Raw genomic sequence first — 17,831 nt, 5'->3', positions numbered from 1 at the left:
TTTTTATAAAAATAAGGAATATCTTAATTTTTTTATTACTCATAATAATAATAATTTAAAAAAAACACTATTTAATCATTTTGTATCATGGATAACTTTTTAAAAATAAAGTCAGTTCCTTTTTACAATCCTAAAATATCATCATCTATTTGATTCAAGATACTTGAAATAATAACTTTACAGAATTTTGCAAGAAACAAGAATTCAAATATCAATTTTCAAAATCAAAAAGTTAAAATTAGTAAAAAAAAAATTAATTTGTATCATGTCAAAAATAATATCAAAAGAGAAGAAAATAGTTATAGTCGTAGCCTATCGACAATGGTGCGAGAAATTCCTTTTCTCAATTTTTTTAATAACAAGTAGAAGCATTTTCTTATTTAAAAATTAAACTTTTTCTGAAGAAGAATGTTCTACTAAAGTATAGGGGAACACTTCATTTCTCATATTTCCTTACTGTACTCAACACTATCTTATTACAAAGTGAAATATTAAAATATCACGTAATTTGAAATAAAGAAAATAACTAGAAAGAAGAAAAAGAAATTAATTTTTAAATTAGGTCAAAATTGAGTAGTGTATATTAATATTGGATTTATTTATAATTTAAAGACTAAGAGCTCGTTTGAACTTGATTTTAAAAAATATAATTTTTAAGTCAAAAATAAAAAGTCAAATTAAAATTATTTTAAAATAAAAAGGTAAAAAGTAAGATAGATATACTTTTTACTTTTGACTTATTTTAAGTCATTTTAAACGTATTTTAAATTATTTTCAATCTTGAAAAATGTTTTTTTAACTTATTTATAATTCATTTTTGATTTTTTTTTAATTATATATTTTATATTTGTCGAACACTTTCAAAAGTCAAACACTAATTAAAAATTAAATCTGACCAACTTTTAAATCAATCCAAACGTGTCCGCTATCTTTGATCAACTTCATCTATCCATATATATAGCCGACGCCTCAAGACAAACTTCACATTACATCCTCCCTCCATTTCATTTAATAATATCTTCTTCACAACCTTCTTTCTATTACTACTACAATTAATATTTTGTTCTTACAAAATCCCCCAACTATGTTAGCCACTTTCACTATATATACAAGGCCACAAAATTAACAATACAAATTCTACTTATATCAAACTGAAAAATGGAATCGTATTCAAGTAAAATATTTTCTTCTTCCTTCTCTAGTTCTTCAAGTTCTTTTGGTGGTCATGATCAACACGAAGAAACGAAAGAAAAGCCATATCTTTCTTCTCTCCATAGAGTTCGCAGCTTTCCATCAAGATTAATCAACAAGAAGCCCATCGCTCCATCGCCACCAATTCCTCCTAAAATCTATAGAGTCGAAGTTGTTAATTTCAGACAAGTTGTCCAAATGTTAACTGCTGCACCAGAGTTCCAATCTCACTCCAATCCCACCTCCATCCCCGCACATTCACCAGAGGTTACTCATCTCTATTGAATTGTGTGATCATTTCAGCTAAGGCATTATCTTAAGCACTCCCCTTTACATATGCATCCAGTATAATATCATGTTTGAATCGTATGATCAGACCTAAAAAAGTAACTTACATATTAAATGAAGGGGACTTTCACATGTAGTCACTCAAAAATAGCCTAATTATTCTTCAAAATTATAGTTTGATAATTGCAATTCGCAGCTACATGTTATAGGGAATTAGATAATTGAATATTATACATATGTATTTCTATATATGGCAAGAGAGAATGAGAGAGTGAGGAGAGAGGCGAGTGAGATTGGGAGAGGTAGGAGAGAAGTGAGCAAGATTGGGAGAGTGAGGAGAGAGGTGAGCGAGATTGGGAGAGAGGCGAGTGAGAGAGGGCAGAGAGTGGTGGGAGAGAGGTGAATTGTATAGGTATTTTAGTTAAATAATTGTATATTATACATATGCATTTGTATATATAGAAAGAGAGATTGGAAGAGGGAGAGAGGCGAGCGAGATTGGGCATATAGTAGGAGAGAGGTGAATTGTATATATATATTGATTAGATAATTGTATATTATACATATATTTGTATATTTTGGTGAATTATACATATGTAAACGTGACAAATTATACAAACTCGAAGTCAGCCCTTAATTAATTAATGTATAATGTTAGTCGCGAGTGGTAATTATATCAAATTATAATTAGACGAAATGGTCCGATGGATCCTAAAACTTGTATCCATTTGTATTTTGGACCTTTCTACTTACCCTTTTATCATCTGGATCCCTGAACTAATCCAAACACATTATTTTTAAACACAATTTTTTATGTCACATCCTATGTGAAAAGACTCCGCATGGAGTGTGTGATACACACAAAACTAGCGTGAAACACCTTAAAAAGTCAAATTTTTACCTTTAAAGACCATCTTTTCTTCTTTATTTTCACTCAACACCATTGTTTGAAAAATTTGAGCTTTTCTCTTGTCTTTTTTAATTTTTTTCTTCAAATTTCTTCTCTTTTATTTTTCCTTCACTTTATTCATCTTTTTTTTTTGTGTGTTGATTGTATTGTATCTTTGTTGGTTTGATTTTGTAGATCTTCACCATGACAGCTCGATGTAGTCATAAATTCACATAACTCATTTGTTATTCTTGAAGCTTCATCAAATTACCAATGGAGGTTTTCATTTTTCAATACCTTATATCCACAATCACAAAAAAAATACACAAAATCGAGATTTTAAAAAATAAATATGACAAAACGAAAAGAACTACGATAAAAAATAATTTGTAGCAAAAAGATAAACTTTGAGAAAATATTTAGAGGAAGGACAATATGTGAGGTGTTAAAGAAGAAGAACAAGGAAATGGTGGTAAATTCAAAGAAAGAAAAAAAGAAATGGAATGGATATAAGAAATTTGGTTGGGATGGAGGCAGCGATTTGGATGGGAGGGGGAGGGGGGGGGGCAGGGATGTTTGAAGAAGATGACTTCTCTCCCTTTTTTTTTTTAATTAATCTTTTAAATTTAGTGTTCTTTCATATTAATATTCATATATATGTTACGTTAAAATTGTGTTTAAAATATTGTGTTTAGATGGGTTCAAGAATTCAGTTGACAAAAGAATAAGTAGAAAAATCGAGAATACAAATAAATACATATATAAGAATTTACTAGACCATTTCGCCTTATAACTATGATGAGTAATTAAGTAGTGTAAATTTGATTTACCGCATAAATTAGAAAACATTACTAGCTATTTTAACTAATTATTAATTAGGTTTAATTTTCATGAATAGGTGGCTCCTCCTCCTCCCGCTCGTGATCTTTCATTAACTTCATTACCAAGTAACAATAATATTAATGGTGGGCAATGGAGAGAGTTTCTTCCTCCTTCCTCTTCAGTGGTGATTTCAAATGACGAAATTCCTAATGAGTCAATTATTCACGCAGAAGAAAAATATGTTGGACCCCAAATTGCAGTGCCGGACGGTACTATTTTTGGAGCATGCGGCACAACTCCATTAGGCGTACCTCAATCTCCTCCTCCTTTCGTGTGGTGTTCCTCTCTTCTTTTGAGCCCCGATACACTTAGTACTTCTATGGATACCAACACAGTTCTCTAATATCTTTGCTCAGAAGCGAATTTAAAATTTAAATTCAATAAATTGTAGTTCGAGTAGGAAAATAGTGAATTTAATTGAACCCACTCTAAATCCAACATTGTACGTACTTGATATACGCTCAGCTTATCTACAAGTGCATTGGAGCGCATTTTCTCGTTATTTACTAGATCAGTTGTAAAAAAATTCTTCAAAAATCTATCAAATATTTTGAGAGAAATTTTATTTTTACTTATAAATATATAAAAATTCATGTTCAAACACAAATTTAAAAAATATATTTATTTTTAAAAACATAACTTAAATAATTTTATTTTTAAAATTTCCGAATTATTTATGGCCAAACGAAAAACGTGTATAAATTATTGTTTACGCTGTTTTTTTTTTATAGTCTATTAAAAAACATATTTTAAACTTGAGAGTTGGTTTATTTTGGGCTAAAATTATCTTTTATTTATGAGAGCATGTTTATTTTGATCCTTCAAAGTATATTTAAAAATGCTCCACTTTAGTAAAGTGAAAGAAATTAAATATGCTCAAAATTATATTTAAGAGATCAAAATAAATCTATTTTCATAAATAAGAGATAATATTAGCTTAAATATTTATAATTTATTTTAAATTATTAATTTTATTTTTTAATTTCTTTACCAAATCAAATTATTATTTCTATTTTATATTAGTTGATCACTATACTAAAAATAGTTATCTCACTTAGGTGATCACCTTATTGAATTAAAAAAGTATTTATTCTTTTTAAAAGTGTTTATACTTATTTATAAAGTTTCAAAAAAATTCTCAACAATTGAATCGATAAAATTATCCTTTTAATTTTTTAACACGCGTGTAAAATATATATTTTTTAGCTCACAAAAATGTGGACACCTGCAAGCTTAGAGTGAATGAAGATGCAGAGACCCCAGCAGTTGTCCTGATCTAAGTCGTTCTTATCAAAAGATTCATAGTACATGTATAATTTCTACCGGATTAGCTTCTCTGAACCCAAAAAGGCAAAAAAAAAAAAGTAAAAAAACTCCGTTCATATTCTTCTACATTAAGCAAGTTATATTCAATCTGTTTTTCAAACCCCGTTTGAGTCTTGAGAATTAAGGAGATTGTGCTCTGAATTGTATGAATATGAAACAAATAAAAAAGGGTATGGGGTATACTCAAAAAAACAAGAACTTGCTTGTTGCTTTAGGAGCTCTTGGTGACTCTGGTTTTGGTGCATATAAAGCTTATTACTCACCATCTATGGTTAAAAAGAGGGAAAGATTGTTGAAGCTTCTTGATTCTGTTGTTTCTTTAGCTGAAATGTCGTCTGATTCTGCTGATGTAATTGGGATTTTCTCTAAAGATCTAAAGGAGTTTATGTTATCAAATTCTGATCAAATTCCAAAAAGTCTGAAGCAAATTTCCAAGATTACTAATTCAGATGAGTTTTCAGAGTCAATTGTTAAGGTCACTAGTGCTTTAACTATCGGAGTTCTTCGAGGTTGTTGTAATCAAGAAACAGAGGAATTGGATTCTGATTTGTTCGATAAGGTTTTAAATAAACTGTTTTCTGATGCAGGGTGTGGTTTTGCTTCTGTAATTGTTGGGAGTTTCGCCAGGAATTTGGTACTTACATTTTGTTCTGTTAAACAGGGTTACTCTGTTCCTCCTGAATATGTTGATACTCTGATAGGGAATTGTGTGCAAGTATTTGTGAGCACTCTTGTTGCTGTTTATCTTGACAAAACAATGAATATCAACACTTACAATGAAATCTTTTCTGGTTTGACAAATCCGAAGAATGAAGCGAAAATGAGAGAAATGTTGGTGACCTTATGTAATGGTGCAACAGAAACATTTGTCAAAACTTCTCATCAAATTTTGACAAGTACAGAAATGGATGATAAAGTGTCAACTAGTACTGCTTTAACTGTGCCAATGAGTAAAAAGTATATTCTTGATTTGAGTGGGAGAGTTGTTTTTGAGTGTGTTAGATCTTTTGTGGAGAAGTTGTGGAAGTGTTTGAAAAGATATGTTGAATTTATGAATGAGGAGGTTTTGGAGAAGAGTGTTGAAGTTTATAGGTGTGTGAGTTCCCTGTATTCTGTTGTTGTTAGCTTATGTCTTACTTTGTGTGGGGACATACTGAATGGTCCTTGGATTTTGGTTATAACTTAGTTCAGGGTTGTTGAGCGATGAATTTTAGCAGTGTATGTTGTATCTCAAAGTGTATTGTCTCTGTTTTTTAGTTGTTGTATTTGATTTCTACATTCTATATTGAGTATGATCATGGTTTTGGTTGAAAACATTGTCTACTTCAGTTAGTTTTATCGATACTATCTTCGTTTTATATTATTTGATACCTGATACATTTCTTACGAATCTTTTTTCATTCAACTTTCTTTCCATTATAAAGTTATTTATATAATACTAATAAGATACAGATTTTAAGTCCTTGCGTTGTTTCTTCAATCCAACGTGCTAACAGTTACGAACTTTTTAATTGGAGCACAGTTACTTTTAACTTAATACTTTATTGCTACATTTTTTCTACATCTGTCTATCCTCAATTTCTTGACGATTGTAATAACTAAATCCTCGAGAAGCATATTTTTTTTATAACACTACCATCTATTGCATAAGTGAAGCGGACCACGATTGCCATGAAAGCACAGAATTTATATAATGTTATCTTGTTAATCACTCGTCAGTTAAATATTTGCATAATTATAACAATTGCATCTTAGATATGAATAATTCAAAAAAGAGAGATTGCGAAATTATGTAATAAGAATATAATCCATGTGCATTGAAATCTAACTTTAAAACTATATAATTTTTTTTAATAAAAAAACCTTATATTATATTTTTTTATGATTATTTTTTTGGGATCCATCGCACTAATGCCCCTATTTTGGAGTAGTCTTTAATTGTGACCACTTAAAATATTGATGTTCAAATTTTTTTCCTTCAAAGCTTTGAATAAAAATAATAATTGAAATTGTCATTAGCGAAAAAATAAAATAAAAAATCTTAACTTATTTTTTTTCATAAGGTATATATTCAGTGATATAAATTATGTCTTAAGACAAAAAGGAAATTACGTTAAGACACTAGTAATACTCCAAGGCATAAGCTTAGTGACACATTATATTTGAAGGCAAAAAAAATTAAGCCCAAAACATAAGTTAAGTGACTCAAGTTATGCCTAAATACAAAAAAATAGTAACACAAAGTTATACCACACGTAATATAAATGAATGAATTTAATTTTACCTAACGAAAATAGTCATAGTTAATAATACTTTTAACCTATGCATAACATCAATGAACAAATTTAATTTTACCTAACAAAAGTTATCATAATTAAAAATACTTTTAACTTGCAATTTTTCATATTTAGGGATAATCCATGTATTATTTTATTTATGACTTATTTTGATAACAACCTTTTATATCTTTGATTTTGGAATGATAAATTTAGTCTAGTCTAAACGTAATAAAGCCACGAAAATAAAAATAATAATGGATGGTTATATTTTGATCAAATACTCTTAGCTAGAAAAATTGGGCTAAGAAGTTGCCAATTTTTTCTTCCACAAATTTTCATTTCAACCCACTTGCAATCTGCAACCATGGAATCTCTCCAGCAGAGTAGCCTAACATTTGCTACAAAATTTCCTTCTTTTTGTTCCTTCTCTCCCACTCCCAACACCTTCAAGTTTCTTCACCCTTTCCCTTCCTCTGCTATTCCTCTCACCGCCACTACACCAAAACGAATTTCTAGTTTTGTGCCTAAAGCTGCTGCTTCCACCGCTGCCTTTGCTCAAGACATTGGTGATGTACTAGCAGATGTTTCAATTTTCACTGCTACTGGTCAGTCCGTCAAGTTTGAGGACCTTTGGGATCAAAATGAGGTATTGCTATTTCACAATTCTAACAACTCAATTTCCTATTTTTGGGGATTTTTCTTTTCATCTTCCCAACTATTTGTTTTAATGTGCTGTGCAAATTTCTGGATTGCTAACACCTTGTTTGGATGGTTGTTAACGCAGTACGGTATTGTATTGTTAGTTTAAATACAATGTTTTTAAGTATCTATTTTATCTTTTGATTTAATTTCAAGATTCATTTTACGTAATGATCGAATTTGGTGTGATCCCTTATTTAAAATTATTTTTGTTGGGTTTAGCAAGTGTAAATGGGAAAAGAAAAGAGTGATATGAAAAGTGAGGGAACTATTTTGGAGTGAAAATGAAAATTTTGCAAATGAAAAGTCATTTCTCTTATATCGGCAAAAGAAAGGAAAATTGTTGTCCTTATATAAAGAGGAAACACTTCCTTTACTTCTTAAAGAGCTAAGTTCGGCAAAAATGATGTGATTGAAACAATCTTTGTTAATCAAATAAATTCTATTAAATATTATCTCTTAAATTAATTTAGAACGTTAGTTAATTAACAGAATTAATTCGTGTGATTGAATCAATTTTTGTTAATCAAATAAATTCTGTTAATATTATCTCTTATAAATTAATTTAGATCGTTAGTTAATTAGTTAATTAACGGAATTAATTCGCTGATTACAGTAACATTTCAAAAAGTTATTACTCTTTTCGAAAAGTCGTTATTTCCTAACAGACTCATTTTCCGAAAAAACGGGTCTGAACACATTTTTCTGAACAGACACGTTTCTTGCTAAAAATGACTATAAAAGGAAGTCATTTTTCGTTTTTTCAAACACTGAAATTTTCCTTCTCTGCATATATTTTTCTCTCAAAATCAAAGTGTCGATCGACTGAGTCTGTGTGACTTGTTGTTGTTCTTAAGTTCGCTGAAGTTAAAGAAGTTTGAGGTACCGCTATTTCTTTAACAGGATTAATCCATTTTATCTTGGGAGAAATTAATCCATAACCTCGTGTACAGTGGGATTAAATTTCTTAAGGAGACACGGTAGTTTCTATGGACTCGAATTATTTTGTATTTTTTCTGCTTCATCTTATTTCTGTTTCTGTTTATTTGTTAACCTTATAAATACAGGTTGATAACAATTTTAATAATTATATTTCATCTTTTATACTACCTTTTTCATAGTAGTTCAACCACGTATCCTACTTATCTATTAGGTTTATTGGTTAAATTATGGATGTGTGACATTATGTAATGACGGAGAACAATACAATCTTAAAACAATACAGTATGATACAATATAACATAATATGATACATTATGAAACAATACTTAACAATTACTCGGACAAACTGTAAAGAGAATCCTTTCTTACTATAACAATACAACAAGTGACTAATTAAGTTGTTGAGAGCCTTGATGTCGTAAATTAAATCTAGAAATAAAAACAGTAGGTGGTTCTTCTCATTTGTACTAGCCTAGGTGGTATACCTGGTGCTGGTGGGAGGTGCAAGTATCTCGTGGAATTAGTTGAGGTGTGCTAAAGGTAGGGTGGACACCATGGTCATTAAAAATTAAATAATAATAAAAAGATAACAGTATAACTAGTACATATTTAAGGTATGCCCAGGCTGACTGAAACAATAAAGAAGAAAAAAAATGGAAATTTACTTAATAGGGGCAGGAAAGATTAGAAACTTAAGGCAAACAATTCGGTGGTGCATATATGGTTTAAATGGAAAAATGGGGCTTGATGCCTATGTTATCATGGAGCTACCTATCTCCGTTTCATGAATTTCAAATGGCTGACCGACGTTTTCTGGTAGCATAATTACATTTTGTTATTGGGTCGTTATCTTCACCAGGGAGTAGCTGTTGTTGCACTTCTGAGGCATTTTGGCTGTCCTTGCTGGTAAATTATGACCTCACTTTTTCTATCAAGACTTTTTGTTTTGGTGTTTTATATACAATTTTTGTTTTTGATATTCTTGTTCGATATGCATTGCTGTTTGTTAGCTGGGAACTTGCTAAAGCACTCAAAGAGACAAAGGAGAGATTTGATTCTGCTGGTGTAAAGCTAATTGCAGTTGGTATTGGTGCTCCTAACAAAGCACGTATTCTTGCTGAAAGGGTATCTTCATTTCACCTTGGCTGTTACTTCGAATGATTTAGTTCTTTGACATATTATTTCTAATGTTTCAAATAAGCTAGTTAAGGTCATACATGTCATATCAAACTTCTGGCTCAATTGACTCCATGAACTTAAGGTTCCTTCAGAAACATATTTAAATTCAAAGTTGAAGTTTTTGTTTGAATTGTTTCGTTCAAATATGAAATCCATGAGTGGAAGTTGAATATTTGTGAAAACTTACTCGAAATATGCCTTCAACTTGAAAAAATTTATTCAAGTTTAAGTTACAATTGCGTTCTCAGTTTCATGAATTAAAGTTGACATGCAAGCTTAAATCTCTTTATTTGCAAGTCAAGTCCACAAACAAACACCACATAATTGATTCAAGAAATGTCAAAATGTGGTTTCTGCAAGAAAATAGTGTCACTTGCCTCAACTATTGACTGACCTTAGTTTGGAAGCAATAGAACTATATGTCGTCGGTTGAAATTTGATACTGTTTGTCCGAATTTGCCTCTATTCTGATTTGGAAGAAGTTTGCTTGATTTTGCTACTTAAATATAGAGTTAGTATGTCCTAAACAGAGAACCAATATGGACTTATGCATGGTATATCTACAACAAAGGCTATATTTCTGCTAAGAAGATTGATCAAAATTTATCAAGAAAGATCTAAACATGGTGTCATCGAGAGAAAACATATGATAAAGTACCATGAAAGGTCCTCTGGTCCTTTGGTGGGTGATGGAAAAGAAAATAGTCCATATTAAATATCTTAAGGCCATAAAGGACATGTATAAAGAAGTTGTTACTAGTGTGAAAATAGTAGGAGATACAAAAAAGAATTCCTATAACATTGAGTCTATAACAGAGATTGATATTGAGTCCCTACTTGTTTACCTAGTTATGAATGAGCTAACCACCAAAATACAAGATGGTTCTATGGGGTGTATTTGCTGACAAAAGTGTTGATTGCTGAAACCAACAGGGATGTCAACCAGAAGCTTGATCAATGGGGAAGCAGTTAGATACGGGTTTTAGGATGAATAGAAGTACGACAGAATACATGCACGACGAGTTTAGTCCGCATGAGAAGAGTGAAGTTGAGATGAGGCTAGATGAGTGGTGCCAAATGCTTAGATATCTAGGCTTGTCGTTTCAGGAGACTGGAATGGCAGATGAGCGTTACTCATAGAATGTTAGATGGTTGAAAAGGAAAACTACTGAGCCAAGAGTCTTTCGAAAACAGCTCAGTAAGGGTAAGGTTTGGGTACACTCTATCTTCCTAGACCCCACTTGTGAATTACATTGGATATGTTGGTGTTGTTGTTGAAAAGGAAAACTACCACTAAGGTTTTATGTAATCAGAGGATGTCTACAAAAGTGAAAGGTAAGTTCTAAAGGACAATTATACCAATAATGTTATATATATGGTAGTGAATGTTGGATTACTAAAATCCAACATATTCACAAGATGAGTGTTCCAGAGATGTGACCGCTAAGATGGATATGTGGTCATACAAGATCAGAAAAGATTAAAAATGAGCATATTAGGCAAAAGGTGCAAGTAACACGAGTTGAGGATAAAATGAGAGAAGATCGCTTGAGATGGTTTGGTCATGTCTTTAATCGACCTACCTACGTATGCATCATTCTGTAGATGTGAAACTATGGTGATGGAAGGTGTTAAAAGGGAACTAGGTAGACCTAAAATCACGGGGAAAGAAGTTGTCTCGAAAGAGCTATAATTTCTTGGAACCAATGCAAACTTAGCTAAGAATATGACGACAATGGAAGAAAAAAATCTATATAGGTGATATTTACTTGTTGCAAATGAGTTTTTGGTCATATTAGTATGTGGATTTTGAACCTATTGTTTATCTAGGAGTATTATAACCTCATCGCAGATTTTACCTATAAAAATATCAAGAACTTTGTATGTTAAGGTGCATACAAGCTGGCCCCAACACCACGGATAACAAAGAGCACTGCTGTTGTTGTTGCTGCTAATGTGGACTTATATTCTCTGTTAATATGTTTTGCCTCTATAAGTGACATCTGGTGTGGTAAGGATGCATTTATTTTGAACTCCAATACTCCAGAAGCTGCCTAGCTCCATCTTATGCACGGCAGATCTAGCCTTTTTTATAAGCTAAAGCTGCAGTACTGATTCATTAAAATAGTTCCGATTTTGGAATCAAAGAACATAATAATAGAGTATTTTGAATTGCTTCCTTAATTTGTATTTCATAAAGTTCGATGCCAACTAATTGGGAGTAAACTTAGTGATTTTGGTACACTTATATTAGGCTGGTGTTGTAGACATACATTAGTTGGATTAAATTTGTCTTAAGAGACCAACTCGTTGACAACGGAAGGAAACTGTTTTAAAAGGTGGAATGAAAATTGAGGATTCTTCCAAAGTTATTTAGTACCGTGGCATGCTTCTTAATTGAAACTGTGAATCATCATGCTGTCAACAACTTGATTATATATTTGAAGGATCCTGAGCTGATTCTTTTTGCTTCATATTTATGGCCAGTTACCATTTCCATTGGATTGCTTGTATGCTGATCCAGACCGCAAGGTTAGTATCTGCCTATCTCCACAACTATGTGACTGCTTCATTTTGCCTTTCACGATTTTTTCTTGGAGATTTTGACACTTTCCTTGTATCTCAGGCATACGATGTTCTAGGCCTGTATTATGGTGTTGGCCGCACATTTTTCAACCCAGCTAGTGTAATGATCTCAAGGAGTTTCCCTTCATAAAAATGATCATTCTGCTCCATGAGAATGACTTGATCTTTAACTAATTTTTTCCCTTGTCAGGCTAAAGTGCTCTCTAGATTCAATGAACTGCGGGAAGCTACGAAGAACTACACCATTGAAGCAACCCCTGATGACAGAAGTGGTGTCTTGCAGCAGGTTTAAGCTCTTTCTTCTACTGCTGCATTGTTATTCATGAATTAGGGGTGTCATGTTTAGCCCATAAAAATATAACCTGTCCAACACATCCAGACTTGAGCGGGTTAGTCTGGGTATATATTAGTTGGCATAACCCAAGTTAAACTCATTTAAAATCTTAGGACAATTTGTACTTCATATGTAGCCAAAGTTAGCTCATGTAAAAGATTGGTTCAATTTACGCTTGTATATGAAGCCCAAATTGACCCATACAAAAGCTTATCGAACATAGAAAAGTAAGCATGCACCCAAGGGTGTGGCCTAGTGGCCAATAAAGTAGTTAAGAGCATTGAAGTCTCAGGTTCAAATCTCAGATGGAGACAAAAAACACTAGGAGAATTCTTCCCATTTGTTCTAGCCCTGATCGACATAGTTACCTGGTACCTGCTGTTGCGCAAAAGCTGGCCCGGACACCACGGTTATCCAAAAAGAGAAAAGTTGGCCTTTTTGAGTTTGATTTATTTGATATAGCTATGATAAACAAAAGAATAAAGCTTTATTAGTTTGATTTAGTAATTAGACAAAGTATAAAAGAACAAATGAACCATAAATTGACTTGGATGGCTTGGGGTTATGAACTACTCCCTCCATCCACTATTGTTTTTCATGTATACTAAAAATAGTTGTCCAAAACTTGATTGTCACTTAAAACAATCAAGAAACAATTGGTCTTTTTTTTCTTTTCAATTCTGCCCTTAATAATTACATAACTACTTATTTCAAAAAGTAACCATTTAAAAGTTACAAGACTACTTTAATGTGAAAGAAAAGTTGTTTTTACAATTTTCAAAAAGTACAAACCATTTTAATAATGATTGATAATAGGGTTATATTAGTCAAATTGCACCTTATATTAAATTTTTCTTTAAGGGTTGTGCATGATCTTATCCTTACAAACAATAGTGGACGGAGGGAGTATTGTTTAGTCTAAATTAGTTGGCTCATCGTCAACCGAGAAACTATTGAGTGGGTTGTGATCCAGCCCGTATATCATGTTGACCCAAATATAGTCCAACCCGCTCATTTGACACCCGTACAATCAAGATTTCCGTCAAGCTCTTGGTTTATGTCGAGATAGTAATATTCGTTTGTATGTTGATACCAGGGAGGGATGTTTCTGTTTAAAGGGAAGCAGTTGTTGTATGCATGGAAGGATGAAGGGACCGGTGACCATGCTCCTATGGAAGATATCTTTGATATTTGCTGCAAAGTTCCTGTTGCATAAATGCCTTCAATCTGTGTTTCATCTCTATTCGAATTTCCAAGGGAAGTGGATGCATATATTGGTTTAGTTCTCTAATTGTATATGTTGTATGTAATTCTGAAACTTGTAACTAAGGGCTCATTTGGTACGAGATTAAGGGATAATTTTTAATTTTAGGATGGGTTGGTATAAAATCGTGAAATAACTTTGTTCCATCACCTCTAGTATATGAGGATGGGAGGTAAATAGTCCATATCAGAATTTGAAATTGTATGAAATTATATTATCTAGTACTGGAAAATCACAAAGGTTATGTTTTGGTAAATTTTGTATCATCCTACTTACCTTTGTAAGGTTGAATCTCGTTCTACATGATAGGAGGATCCTTTAGTTAAATATTTATAAATAGACATTTTACGGGAATAATTTTATAGTTTGTTTGATCAAGCTTTTAAAATTTGTTTATTTTGAAAAAAAGTACTCTATTTTTGTTATAACTATATTTACCCGTACATTGTGTGGATATACTAATTTTTTTTTTAATTTCAGAAAATATAAAATAGTTCAAATATTTTTAAATGTTTGTCATGTATTATTGTTATGTTGTATTAATAAATTATTATTTTTCATATTAAAAGTTTAAACTTTTTACATTAAAATGTTAAATGACTTGTTGGTTTATTTTGTAAATGTTTTCTTTGAATAAGAAGTTAATTTTTTTTTATATCCTTAAATTAGTATAACATTAGAAAAATAATAGGTCTTTTTTGTACCAGTTTCATTAAGAATCTATGGACATTTTATAGCTTTCTATATTCTAAAAGTTAAACGGTTCATTTATCTTAAGTATATGTTAATAGTTTAAAAGAATTACTTTTCAAATAAATACATATAATATGATTTCATCACTTCGTACTACAATTTATTTTTATTTTTAAAAAAATATATTTAACAATATATTTTTATTTTCTTCCCATTAATATTTCTGTTGCTTGGATATGATTATTATTTTTATCAACACAAAAATTTAGGCCATAAACACTATTTTCTTTGTAGTGTTTTATTATGCTAAAAATTAATAAGGTTATTTGTATGCGGTTAATATAATAATAGTTATCCATTTTTAAGAAATAAATAAATTTTATTCTTTTAAAAAATAATATATTTAACTAATACGGACTATTCATATTTATAATTGAATAACCCAATGTATATGTTGCATGTCTATCTTTATTTTTATAATTATGCTTTTAAAAAAACTATCTATATCTATTTTTATAATTATTTAAGTTTGAAAAAAGAGATTGAATTTTTCATGTTTGTAATTTTTTTTTTCTATTTACATGTTATTTTGGATTGGAGATAAATGGTTTATTGTGTGTGCACCTATAATTTAGGAACGTGTTTTTATGAATAAGTTATTTTTTTAATTTTTTTTTTCTATATGGATAAGTTAAGCATGTCAAATTTTTTTATCATCTCTTGTTAATAATAAATACTTGCAAAATTTACTTTGAAATTATTTTTCATGATGAAGGTATGATCCAAAATACGTTAAGCGAAGAAGTTCTTAATCAGTTCACTTAATTTTAGGATTCTATCATAAAACTACAATACACAAATTTAAAATTGTGCTTAATAATTAAAAAAAACAACTCATTGATAATTGGAGATAAATTAATTATTTTAATCATAACAAGAGGCAAAAACTTGCCTTGCGGTTGCTATTCAAAAGGGGTAAAAGAATCACGATTTACACTTTTCTAGTAACCATATTTAGTGAATTTGCAAATAAATAAATTTATTTTTATTATCAACAAAATCTAATTTTTTTTTATTTTACTATATTTTTTGTTAATCAGGTTTAAATGTTCGTGTACAGGGGAAAAGTTGTAAAACCTACTATTTAAATTCTAATTGTAAATAAAAGTTTAATATTAGAATATTAGAAAAAAAAACATGATAATATTTAGTTAGTAACTTTGTTTTATATTCACATTTTATTTAAATATTTTTTTAAAATTAAAAAGTGGATCACTTAAATTTTAAAATTTTCTATCGTTATGTTTATATAAATATAAATTTTATGTATTTTCTTAAATGGTTATATAAATTTTATGTATTTTCTTAAATTTTAAGTAATCTTTAATAAGAATTAATTTTTAAAATTTTAGCTTAGAATTTAATATCATCACAAATTATTAAATTTAATAAGGAAATTATATTTCTATTGCAATAAGATTTTAGTAATTCTATTTTGTGACTTTTGTCTTATAAATCATAAGTTATCAATATATACGAATATGCTCTAATAAAAAAAGATAGAATTATCAAAGATATCCCTTCTATAAGACAAATAGGGAAACTTACATAAATATATTATAATAAAAAAATATTTACCATTTATAACAATAACATTTTTTTTTTCAATTGACCACTTTTAATTCATTTATAACACAAGTTTAATACATATTATAAAGATAAATTTATTATTCAAATATAATACAGGTTTTAATGATGGATAATACATTTATACACTTATAATACAATGGGACAATTTTTTACCAAACAAAAATAATATATTTCAAAAATAATTATAATTCAAATATATTGGACACATAATTTACTTTTAATACTTATTACAGATTTACCAATATGATTATAATTGATAATAAACAAAAAGTATCGCTTAAATCAGTAATTATTTTAAAAATATATTTTTTATGTAATTTTTCCTAATAATTTTATCAAACTTTATAAGAAAATGTATAACATATGTTTAAACATTATACTCTTCACAGTAATAGTACTTAAAAATATTATGTAACTCTGTAGATTTTTTTTTTATAATTTTAAAATAGTTTTTTACTACCTTATATTATTAGAGTATCAAAAATAAAATGAACAAACTAATTATTCGACTACTTAAAACTTAAGCATCATCAAACTAAGTATAGAATCTTAGATAACTTCAATAAAATATTAAGATCATTTCATGATTGTTTATATGATCAAATAAAATATATGTTAAAATTTTGTATTATATTTATGATCATGACTAATTTATCTTGCGCTTAAATTCAAAATTTATATTTAAAATTTTAAAATATAAAATTATAAATACTTACATCTAGTGTTGATTTTATACTCCAAGAATCTTCCAAATATTAAACTTTGACACACAAACGCACTAAAAAAATTATATCAAAATTTAACGCATTAAAAGAATATATCGAAATTTAACATTTAGATTGAACAATTTTAGCAAAAATGGAGTGAATATACATACAAATAAGACAAGGATAAAAGAAAAACTGATACAAATAAAGTTGAAAGAATGGTTTGCCAACATCGCTGTAGTATTAGTATATATATAAATATTTTCTGTTTTGTAACCATTTTTTAAAAACTCATTTATTAGAAGAATTGCAAATAGTCTGTTTGAGTTCTTTTGAAATTGTTTTAAAAAATATTTCTTTTGAGAATTTAAAACGTTTTCTACTTTTTATAGATCTGCTAAACAAATTCACTTTCTTTTGTCAATATTATTAACTTTTTTTTGAAAAAAGATCAGCCTCCAATAAAAAGGAAGGCAGATTTAAAAGTTTTCAAAAATCCGCTTTATACGATATTAAAAAGTAATTTGTTTATGAGATATTAAAAATAGTATATACTTATTTTTTTCGATATGACATTTATGAGTGTTTTAATATATATATATATAGATGGCAGTTTATCTGTGTTCGTATAAATGCCACTTTAAAAAAAGTACAAATTAATTTTCTTAAAAAATATTAAAATCTACCCTAGATATAATTTTAAAAAAATACATTTTTTGAATTTTTAAACTGATCTGAAGTGGACTTTTATAACAAATTGATCTTATTTGACATATATATTTTTATTTTAAATATTTAATTATTTATAATTCTAAATTTTATGATACTGATATGTATTCTTATTTATTCTCCTGTTATATGTAGATTGACTCGAAAAAGTATTTATTTATTTTTGAAAAAAAAATCACAAAATTTTCCTTTT

At 29.2% G+C, this 17,831-nt stretch overlaps 2 protein-coding genes across 2 annotated transcripts; both read left to right on the top strand.

Annotated features, from left to right (window-relative positions):
* The first annotated feature begins 4,748 nt into the window (after positions 1 to 4,748).
* Positions 4,749 to 5,762, top strand: LOC109118706 (protein PHLOEM PROTEIN 2-LIKE A10-like). Its single transcript, XM_004233905.3, has one exon. The coding sequence runs from the start codon at positions 4,749 to 4,751 to the stop codon at positions 5,760 to 5,762; it is 1,014 nt and encodes a 337-aa protein (XP_004233953.2).
* A 1,223-nt stretch (positions 5,763 to 6,985) lies between these two features.
* Positions 6,986 to 14,115, top strand: LOC101248840 (thioredoxin-like protein AAED1, chloroplastic). The gene is made up of 7 exons (XM_004233417.5): positions 6,986 to 7,501; positions 9,356 to 9,402; positions 9,507 to 9,621; positions 12,163 to 12,207; positions 12,302 to 12,361; positions 12,452 to 12,547; positions 13,692 to 14,115. The coding sequence occupies exons 1-7, from the start codon at positions 7,220 to 7,222 to the stop codon at positions 13,809 to 13,811; spliced, it is 765 nt and encodes a 254-aa protein (XP_004233465.1). The 5' UTR covers positions 6,986 to 7,219; the 3' UTR covers positions 13,812 to 14,115.
* The last annotated feature ends 3,716 nt before the right edge of the window (positions 14,116 to 17,831 follow it).

Source organism: Solanum lycopersicum, chromosome 2 (assembly GCF_036512215.1).
Source record: "Solanum lycopersicum chromosome 2, SLM_r2.1".
Lineage (NCBI taxonomy): Eukaryota > Viridiplantae > Streptophyta > Magnoliopsida > Solanales > Solanaceae > Solanum > Solanum lycopersicum.
This window is presented reverse-complemented; position numbering and strand designations above follow the sequence as displayed.

Excerpts from the sequence above, each read along its gene's own strand:
- LOC109118706 (XM_004233905.3), top strand. The coding sequence starts at position 4,749 with ATGGGGTATACTCAAAAAAACAAGAACTTGCTTGTTGCTTTAGGAGCT.
- LOC101248840 (XM_004233417.5), top strand. The coding sequence starts at position 7,220 with ATGGAATCTCTCCAGCAGAGTAGCCTAACATTTGCTACAAAATTTCCT. Across the intron at positions 7,502-9,355 it reads ACCTTTGGGATCAAAATGAG|GGAGTAGCTGTTGTTGCACT; the intron begins GTATTGCTATTT and ends TATCTTCACCAG. Across the intron at positions 12,548-13,691 it reads GAAGTGGTGTCTTGCAGCAG|GGAGGGATGTTTCTGTTTAA; the intron begins GTTTAAGCTCTT and ends TGTTGATACCAG.